The 11,403-nt window shown below is 44.6% G+C and overlaps 1 protein-coding gene across 1 annotated transcript in view; it reads right to left on the bottom strand.

The window, feature by feature from the left end:
* dpf1 (double PHD fingers 1) overlaps nt 1-9,565 on the bottom strand; it is a 39,586-nt gene extending 30,021 nt beyond the window's left edge. The window contains 2 exon segments of the mRNA XM_062552661.1: nt 9,457-9,514; nt 9,517-9,565. Coding sequence (XP_062408645.1) covers nt 9,457-9,514; nt 9,517-9,565 — 107 coding nt within the window.
* Between the last annotated feature and the right edge of the window lie 1,838 nt (nt 9,566-11,403).

The following is an 11,403-nucleotide window of genomic DNA, read 5'->3' as shown; positions in this document are numbered from 1 at the left end:
CACGACTTTCTCCATGACAGGCACACAGACACAGCAGCACCCCCGGCCGCACCTTCCCTCTTTCCTAACCCAATTTCTGGGGCAAAACGGGAGCGCATTAGCAGGGGAAGGTGAGGGCGCCTGGAGCCCCAGATGGACAATGGCTCCCGAGCCAACAGCACGTGCGCGCGTCTTTCTGCTTGGCTCTGGCTACTATGGTTGTTTATTTCGTGACCAACTACTACCTGGGATCCAATTAGCCACAATTAAAAAAAATATGTAAAAAAAACCACTCTACTGTGAGGAGGCAGAGCTCCCTCTAGAGGCCAAGTGAGGGTAGTACTCGAAGCCAGCGACAGTGTTTGCACTGAAATTAATTACACAATTTCAATATGAACCCTGCGCCGAAATGATGAGAATTTTGTGACTGTGGAAAAAATGTCGAAAGATTCATTGTGACACATTTCCTGAGAAAAGTGTGTGAGCGAGGCGCCATCCATCAGGTTTAGAAACCCAGGACCGTCCTCTAGAATGAACACCAACGATTTATTGCCGTCTGACAATCTCCTATTATCTATGGAAAAAAAACACTATCAAAAGTGAGGCCAGGGCCTTTTGGTTAGTGCTAAGCCCAATCCTTTCATTGTTATTCACCTTTAATGATTAACGCATTTGCGCAGACGCATGGAGCCCTGACAAGACCATCCATCCACAGGTAAATGATCACGGGGGGGGGGGGGGGGGAGTATTGAGGAGTATTAGTTTGAAATCAGTCTGGCCTGGAGCCAGAGCACCCTCCTCGTCCTGCGTGCCCGCACTGCCAAGAGCCCGGGCTGGGGCTTATATTCAGTGAGCTGCATGGGGCCTGGCGGGAGAGAGGAAATCTGTGCACCCATCCCCCCAGCGTGTCTGTCTGTAGATTACAGTATGCAATATCACCCTTACCCAGGCGAACCCTCTCCCCTCTCTCTCCATCGCGCACCCAACCCCCCCTCCTCTCCCCTCCCACCCTCAACCCTGCCTGCCCTCCCCCCACCTCCCTCCCCTTCCCTCTCCTCTACTCCCAGCCTGCTCCTACCCTCTTTCTCAGAACCCAGTCAAATGATTTATCTAGCTTTCTTTTTCATCTCTCTCTCTCTCTCTCTCTCTCTCTCTCTCTCTCTCTCTCTCTCTCTCTCTCTCTCCACAGACAGGCCACAGCTTTTCCCCTGTGCCTCCTCCAAAGCTAGGTCACTCAGGACCGGCCCTGGAAAGCTATAGTCCCATTCAGACACTGTGAACAACACATGCACCTATACCTACCCACCCACACAGACATGATCAGACCGGCAATCACATGCTACTGTATATAGCCTAACGGAGCTCTGTGGAGACATGATTTTTGCTACAGCATTTTTTTTCAGGTTTTTTTGCAACATCTCTGCAATGGCAGCCACAATGACACAAAGCTGCACGTTGGCCCAGTAAGAGCCAATGGCAAGTTCCTTTTCCTGAGTCCAATCCTGGGCACTCCCTGTGACTACAGCTCCGTAACAGGCCACAGATCAGCTCACGCTAACATCGCACCGCCTCAGCTGTGCTCACCGTGCTTCTGACTTCTGACACATGCAAGGTGGCCAGATGATACTCTCTTTGCATCTGCATTGCTGAACCGGAACTTTGTGATGAGGTAAACAAACATACTGTACGTGTGGCTATCTGGATGTGCACAGCCATATTTGTAACAACAAAAGACTAGGCTGCTGCATACTCTTTTTTCTTTTTTTTTGCTTCGTTAATATATATCATTAACATTTCATAATTTCTCCAAATCTTACAGCAACAGTGGAATACGTGCGTGGATATGCCAGGGTCCTGATTTCATTTCACCAGAATGTGCTGAAACATTCATATGCATTGTCATCAGAATGATCAGAAGAGGAACCTAAAAATCTAATTATCTGGCCGCTGTTGAATTCCCATTTGCACTGAGTTCCATCAAAGTACATTCTCCATAGCCCCTTGCTACACCAATGCCAGAGATCTAATTCTACATCTAGACCAGATATAATGTCTGTGGAGCTCACTTTTGCAAGCATGAGATCAAATGGAAACAGTATAGTTTCAAGCCAAAGACATCAAAGTCTTAAACGGTAAAGTTTAAGTGTTAGAATGGTGGTTTCCACATCATCACCTCTCATTACAAAAACTACTCAAGGCACATGTTGTATGTATGTATGTTACTGTATGTCTCTTGGGGGTCCAAGTCAGTCACAGCCTACAGCACCAGTCCAACAGCTACTGGACGCAGTGGAACGGGTCGGCGCCAGAGCCAGAGCCTCCGTCCACTGCAGCCACCGCCGTGCTCTTCCAGGTGGCTGATCTGCTGGCTCAGCCTGGGCAGATGAGAGCCAGCATGTGGCGTGACATAACCCTGAGCGCGTGTGGCCCTGGTGTCCTGATGCATGTTTCTCCAGAGGTACATACATGCTTATGTAAGCCACACACAAAGAGAGGACGAGGAGGAGGAGGAGAGTGTGTTTGTGTGTGTGTGTGTGCGTGTGTGTGTAAGGGGGTGGGGGGTCAGAGAAAAAGCGTAGCAGCTAGCCACTCCTACAGCCTAGCGACACCATGGTGGACACTGAGGTTTTTAAACGGGTGCTGTAACTGTCAGTCATTGCCGCGGAGTGAAGCGCCACTGACGGTGCGGGAGGGACGGCAAAAAAACTATACAACCCAGGAAATGGGAGCCTGGAGTCCAGTTTACAGTAAAAGGCGCTGGAGCTGTGCTCTTTAACTCATAATACATCCCATGGTTACAATTCCATTTCTATAGCCTCACTTCATGGCCTAGCCGCGCTTTCCCGAGAAGTCTTCCCAAGACTTCTGTTTAGAATTTATGAGCATCTTTGTGGGGCCATTCCAACATGGAAAAGTTCATAAGGCTATTTCCAACACGGTCATGATTAGCCCCGTACAGTGTGGTTGTTCACTGTTTGTTTCTCATTTCTAATTTCTATCTCTTCCTCTAGTCACAAGACGCCGTTCATTCCTCCCAAAAACAACATAAAACGTTCTGCTAATTGCGCACTATTTACTGCTAACGCCACCTCTGAGTGGAGTCAAACTGATGAACTCTGGTTAGAATGGAGGAGGGGCATATGCACAGAACTCCCAAAATCCTCTTCCTTTGGACATTCCCACTACATCGCGAACAAGGGGTTTATACGTCAGCGTTTAGAAATTCCCGGGTCCAGCCAAGTGGATTTCAAGTGGGTGAAGCTGAAGTTTGTGTGGCCGGCTGGAGAGTGATGAACATTTCTTCCTGCAGCACTTTCATAATGTCTCCGGATTGAGGAGAGGATCCATCTATGTAATAACAGCCAAAGTGGAAGAGCCATAAATCTCGTCTGATGGACCCGCATTCAGCACTGGACTGCTGCACACGGCAGTACTGCTCCAGAGGCATGGTCCGCTGCACACAGACACACAGGCACAGCATACGCAATCACACACACACACACACACACACATACACAGTCACATGCACACACACACACAAACACACACACACACACACACTATCACACAAAAGTGCACGCACGCACACACACACTATCACACAAAGGTGCACGCACGCACACACACATACACAGCCACATCCCAAACACACACATACACACACACAAAAGAGTACGTATACACACACAAACACACACAAAAGCACACACACACACACACACACACACACACACTCACATAAACGCAGGATATGCAATCACAAAAACATACAGGCCTGTACACACCTTGAATGTATACACGCACAGAGCACCACCATATACACCAACCCCTATTCCATAGGGTCCACAATCACACAAACTCAGATCCATAAGAAGGCCGACATCAATGGGGAGAAGTGCAGTATACACAATCACACAGAAAGAGGCGAACGCAGTATTCACAATTAATCAGACACACTCCCAGCCACTTATACACGCATACAACTACAGAGCACATACATGTGGCACAGACACCACCATAAATGCACACACAGGCAGAATACACAGGTATGCACGCAAACAGACATATACTGTACATGCAGTCACATGCTATTTAATCACTGCAGAGAATGCAAACAATGCAAACGCATTGAGCATAAGCATATACAGTACAAGTGAATGTTAGTAGTGTACGTTAGTAATGAATGTTAGTAGTGGTGTACACACAACAGGAGATTATACAAATAAGTATAAACACAATGGTCTTTCAAACACTCACATAGTCACATGTCTCTCCTGGATAGAATACACTAACACTTTGATGCACATGCAAATGAACACAGAATGCAAAAATATAAAAGAGGCAAACACACTGCAAATATACATACAGATGCATAACAAAATAACAAAAGGGTAAACTGGCAAACGGACAGAAAGTGTTAACAAATGAGACACACAGACCAACACGCACACACAAAACAAAGCAATGCAAACACAAATGTGCAATATAGTCTGGTGCACAAATATCTACAGGCAGACAGTAACACAAAACTACACACACACACACACACACACACACACACACACACACACACACACACACATACAAACAGGAGTTCTGAAACAAACACAGACAAACACAAAACAAACATACAGCCAAACACAGAAATGCTTTGCCATATAAATAGCTTCACTTCGGAAATACTGTAAGTCACAAAGACACACACAACATAAACGCCCTCAGGTGCTATGCGGGGTTTATTAAGAAAAACAACACACACACACACACACACACACACACACACACACACACACACACAAACAAACAAACAAACAAACAAACAAACACACAACGAACCAAACAAATTTCTATGCACACAAACTGTTCATACCTGCCACATAAAAATGATCTACCGGCTTACGGCCTATACGTCGCACACATGAAAATGTGCACGTTCTCCTAGATAACTTCTAATAATGCTTTTTCATTAGAGCACCTGGAAATTTATGTCTTTCAGCCATTTTGAGACAGAACAGTAAAACAATCCCCCATGTGGAGGCATGGCGCGGTAATTACAATTGATCTGAGGCTACGCACCACAAGAGCAACACATTCACTGGAGTAAACAGGCCGACCAAAAAAAAAAGAAAAACACAACCACAGTCGCACAAAGATGCACTGGCCCACCTTTGGAAATGGACTCGAATGAACTGACGTAACGAGAACACCCAAAGATACACACAGACCCCACACACACACAGAGACTGTACTTTAAGAGAGAGGCACATTTGCATAATGTAAATCACAAAGGCAAACACAGGTAGCCTAGCGCTAGTGCTGACTGTGTGTACACGACACGGGACGAGATGGAGTGGGTTTGGAGTATCAACCGTCATGCCACACTGTTCACCTCGTCTTCTTCTTAATGTCAGAGCCGATAGATTCCTCCTCCCGAAACGCTTCTTTGAGAACACTATCTAGGTTACTGCAGAGTGTGCCATTAGTGGAGGACCCCGGCGCTAGCCTCGTGTCAGGCCTGTCCCGATGCCTATGACAGTCCCTCCAACTCTTGACATGGCAGAATGCTATCTGCATGTATTTATTCATGTATAATGTAAGAGCAGCACAGTCACTGATGCGTTCATTGAGGCCCCCTCTCTCTCTACACCCGGCCAGGCTGATCGAATGGGCCTGAAATGCAGGCCTGGGTGCTTCGTGCTGTTTTTTTTTTTTTCTCTCTCTTCTTTTTCTTTTTGTCTGTCTCCTCCCTTCACGTCATGCTTCAGCTCCCCGTGTGATAGCACACCTGCTAATTTACGAACCACATGCACTGTGCAGCATCCTGAGAAACATGAGAATTTCAGAGGCGCCTCTATGAGCCTATCGCACCGCACACACCCAAACATGCACACAGGCGTACTCTCTCTTTCAATCACACACACACACACACACACACACATGTTATGTTCTGACAAGAACTGACACTTCACTGTATGGAAGTAGCACTTGGTGCCGCACTAACTGTCCTTATCACACTCCGCCTTGATTGTTTACCTTGTTGGAAGTCGCTTTGGTTGAAAAGCGTAAGCCAAAATATAATGCAATGTAATGTTAACGTGTGAGTCTGTCCATAATACAGGGTGCACACACAGACAGCCACACACAGAGTCACAGAGACACACACACACACACTCACACACACACACACACACACACACACACACACACACACACAGACACACAGACACAAACACACACACACACACACACACACACACACACACACACACACACACACACACACACACACACACAGTCAATATGCACCCTCCTGATTATTCTCCATAAATGTCGCCTTGTGCACCTAGCAACTACCTGGCCAACAGATCCAGCTGAGTCTAGCCGTCAGCCTCTCCCTCTCTCTGGCCTTCTTCACCAACTCAGCCTCCAAACTACAGGCACAGACGGCCACCATACACTGTTACATCCCCAAGCAACAGTGCTATGACTGACAGTCGGTTAGGTAGCTTTGGAGAAATAGGTCATAGAGCTAAAAATACCTATCTGTGTCTCTCTTTCTTTCATTCTCTCTCATTCTCTCTCTCTCTCATGCTTTACTTGTAAAGAAAATGAGGATCTATAAGTTGCGAAGAGAGAGAGGGAGAGAGAGAGGGAGAGAAAGAAGCTGACTGACTGAGAAAAAGAAAAATGCCGTTACAGAACTGCTGTAGATGTTATGCAAACAAACCAAAAAAGGGCAGAGAGAGAGAAAGAGAGAGAGAGAGAGAGAGAGAGAGAGAGAGAGAGAAAGAGAAAGAGAACAATCGAGAAATGAGGCAATGGGTTCAGGCTCCAATGCATTCAGCACAGGGCCACTTTAGCTGAGGCTCAGTGCTGTATTATATAGAATTCATTTCCCTCAGATCAGCCAGGCAAGGCAGAATAACTATCAGAACAGTCAGCATACGGCAGCTCCCTCACAACGGAGTGACAGAGAGAAAGTATTGAGGGAAGGGGATGGGGGGTGGGGGGGGGGGGAGATGGGGGGGGGGGGAGGGGCGCAATCAGAAAATGAAAAGAGAATAACCCGGGAATGAGGAAGAAAAGAGAAAAGAGCCTTGCTTAAAAAATGGTGAGAAACAATAGAAGTGACAGATGAGGAGAGGAGCAGAGGAGACAACAGTGAGAGGAGAGGAGAGGAGATGAGAGAAGAGAGAGAGAGAAGGGGAGAGTGAGGAGAGAAGACTTAAGTCATGTTTGAGGATGCAGCTGGTAGGCAGTGTGGGGGGGGGGGGGGGGGAGAACCAAGAGCACATTGATGCCACCCATGCCAATGGAATCCTTCGAACTGAATAGTGGTCAGGTTTAGGCAAATGGCCCGATACCAACGGGGAGGGCGAGAGACACCCATCAACAGCAAAAAGAGGGAGAGAGGGGCGGAGAGGAGGGAAAAAAAGACTTGAAAGACTAATCCAGTGGAAAAGTGAAGAATTCTCACAAGACTGCTCTCATTTTCAGATGTGTCAAAGTCATTTTAGGGAATAAGCAGGCACCAAGAGAACCCTCCTTGGGTCATTCGATTAATTGACTTTACAAAACCAATCTTCTTGCATTCAAATATAACATCAAACTGTAGTTACCATCAGTTATGTAATCATGTTTGTTCTATGCTCTTTTTCAGTTAATTTCAGTCTGTTGTAACCTTCCTCTGAGATGTCAACATGGTCAGCCTGCATTTGCCACAGGGTATGTTTTGAACAGTCAACAGTGATACCATGTTCACCATGTTCATATCATGTGCAGTGAGCTTGTGCCACAGGAGGAAAATGTATCCTTTTGCCACTAACAACACATTGACATGATGCAAGAAACCCTGCTTCAATGTGCTGTAACTCAGCAGCCATGAATGAATGTATACAATACACAGGAACAGGACTGAGAGAAGAGGACACTTGATTCCCACCAGGTGAAGCAGGCTAAAGATTCAGAACAAGAGACTTTAAAGATATATGCCATTGACAGTTCAACAAATATTACAAAGACAACCGAATGTTTCTTTATATTCACTAATTAAAGGCTGGGTGATTCTATACCAAGGCAGCTCTCATGAAAGTGACACAAAACAGTGTTTGAAGTCTCGTGGACACAAAAAGAATACTAAAGAGGCAGACAGTTTGGATTCCACATATCACTTAATAATTCAGGCTTCATTAAATACCATCACAGTTGGTTTGTGCGAGCTGATGAAATCAAAAACATTGCTAGGCTATTACCACGGTTTAACTTGCCAACAGAACGCAAAATAGGTGCGGAGACGAATGTATGAAGTACTGCATGAAATGTCGTTTCAACTGTAGCCTACCTTAAAATTACGATGGGTGACAGGAGCGGGTGCAGTTCTGCATCACCCACACTCCGCACAGGTAGGATAGCTTATATGGTTACCACAAAGAGACGAATAGGAGTGTGGGACAAAACTAGGCTCAGTATGTTTTTAAATGGATGTATGCATATCCTAGCAGGGGCAAGCAGCACAGTATGCCCTTCGATAAGGTCTCGGTTTCTGAGACAGACAGACGCAAAGCCACCTTTTGGCTGCCAGCCCGTGCGGGCGTCTGCGTTCCGCACGCGTACAATTTCTTGTCAATCCGCACAAAGGAATCGTACGGAAACTTGATGGAATGTCCATCGTTCATTCGGTAGGAGAGCGGGGGGTTACAGTAAATGTCTGTCCATATAACGCAGCATAGGCATAAACACTCTTAAATTAAACGTATCAATACCTACATATTTGCTGACTACTAAATACAGATGCGTATTCACCATTATAGTTGTTGGTCAATAATCTGGCCACTTCAGATCTACTAAGGTTGTAAGGGCACATTGGAAATAGCCTAATCTTTGAAGGACAGCAAAAACAAAAAATGCTGTAACAGCAAGTGAATGGTATTTAAGGACTAACGCCGATGATCGCCGAGAGCTGTTTGGGGAGCTTGGTGTATTGTTTCTAACTCTATAATTTCGTCGTGCACAGGTAATATGCTGGCGACGATTCCATCTCTGTCGTTCAGTCTGTTATTATGGGGCTGATGGAACGTCGCTATACAAAAAGAAAAGAAAACCCTCTCCCGATTTACGAACATGCAAGTTCATAGAGATCAATGTAGGCTATTGACTAGGGACGCCGGGTCACGTAAATGCCACTTTCACATTCCACCATATCGCTCAGTAGAAGCTATGGTGTGCCAAAAAGAGAAAATTGCGAACGCGCGGTGTGTCAACCACTACCGCTCTGTGAAAATGTTGCCCAGATGCCAAATAAAGACGCCGTACCAAGACTTTTAGCCATTCCTCCAGTGTTCACGCTGCCGGCTACAGTGCACGTATCGGCACTTCTAACTCTGTTATAAGGATTTCATGCAATATTAAGAAAACTAAGCAGTACGGTATAGCTCCGCACATTTCTGCAATAAACCGGAAGAAAATGCATTTACTTACGTTTTCAGAGGGTTTTGAACCACTGTGGCCATTTTGATATAGAATGATACAATGTAGACTGCAGATGCCCGGTATTGTACATGTAATATACCAGCAATTTCAATTTCATTCATTCTCAGGGGCTGCGGCTGGAGCATCCAGCCAATAGGAGAGGGATTACTTATTGGCATGTTGGGGGAAATGTAGTTTTTATACGCATTGATATTAAACATGCGTATAGAAAATGCACTACAACTACCAGCAAGGAACACTTTTAACCATATAATGGTCCCGCCTAAGACTACTCGGATAAGCCAAAACATTTACTGTAATGTCAAGGTTGAGATGTCGGAGCATCAGTTTCATGTGTAGTGTGTGCAGACCTTACACATTTTCCTCCTTGCCTTTATGTAGGATTCTGCCGGTGCAGTGTTTTCCTGCAGTTTTCTTCACTGGTCGCGTCCAAAAATAAACATGGTCAGTTTAATTGTACACACACACACACACACACTCACACACACACACACACACACACACACACACACACACACACACACTATATATATTTTACTTTATACATAAATAAATACAGGTTTAATTGCCATGTCATATGCAGGTTACATTGTTATCACATACATTTCTAAAGCAAAGTGTCCATTGTGTACATTCTTTAAAAAAAAAAAAAAAAACAGGTTCATTGGGTGCTATATAAAACCATGCAGGTTTTCAAGAACCCTTAGGGAGTTCCTTTGATGAACTCTTCAAAATGGTTTAAAGATTCCAGAGCGCACTCTATGAACAGAGAGGGTTAAAGCAGAGTAACAAAGGATCTTTGCTATGAACTTTGGTTTAAAGAACCATTTAGGGGTGCATAATAATGAAGCATGCAATAGAACCATTTTGGGTTCTATATGGAACCATTTTTTTCTAAGAGTGTGAGTTGCAAAATGTGTAGTGTTATCATTTCAGTGGGTACTGGCAAATGGTCAAAATGACAAGCATTTGAAGCAACACTGCAACAATGAACCTCTTCTGAGGTATATCTTATAAGTAACTACTTTTAGTATCAATTTCAGATAGATGTTGATGGTATACACACATGCAGAAGTACACACATGCCATTCCCACTCATCATCCAAGCTGTAATTAGCAAAGAATATTTAGAGTGGAATATTTGCTATTTTGTTCTATAGTCTGGGTCAAAACACCCTGTGAATGTAAGACAATCCTTCTCAGCATGACATCTCTAAATGATGCCAGATCATAGCAAGACTCTATCAGTACTAAATAGGCTGTTGTTTGAGAGATTTGTAAGTGGGTAGCTTGCTAATTTTAGACCAAAACTCTATCATGCTTGGAGGCAGAATATAAAAAGAGGTCCTTACTGAATCTTGCTGTAGTTCCACATTCACAGTAAGTTTTAAGATATGTTACAGCATCTGCTGAACATTTGAATGCTTTGTCTCAGAAAGGCAAACAGGACACATCCTTCTAGCAGATTAGGCCGCAATACCATTGACCAAATTCTTGACCACAACATGGTCTCTAAGTATGAAAACATTGGTCACAACGCTATACTAGGCTAAATAAACTGCTCTCAAAACTATGAATTTTAGACCACCTGCATTGCAATTCCACTTCATTATATCCTCCAGTGATTATTCTGTTGAAGAAATGTTTGCATTTGATAGGATTACCTCAGGTCAAATAAGCTTTTCACACATGAAATGCTTTCAAGGGAATGTGATAAAATATCCTAAACACCCTTAGGCCTAATTAACACCACAAAGCTGCATCCTGCACTGATAAAGCAATCTTTCTTTTTTTGTTACACCATGCACAAAGGTATTATCGAGCACTTCATGCAGCCCTTTGTAAGTGGTAGAAAGCGGAGAAAGAAAAATTAAATGTGCCTTCCGTCAAGTTATGGTGTAGATTTGACTCAAATAAGTTATTTTTCATTAAAGG

This window comes from Sardina pilchardus, chromosome 13 (genome assembly GCF_963854185.1).
Source record: "Sardina pilchardus chromosome 13, fSarPil1.1, whole genome shotgun sequence".
Taxonomy (NCBI): domain Eukaryota; kingdom Metazoa; phylum Chordata; class Actinopteri; order Clupeiformes; family Clupeidae; genus Sardina; species Sardina pilchardus.
Note: the sequence above shows the minus strand (reverse complement) of the source record. Positions and strands in the feature narration are given on the sequence as shown.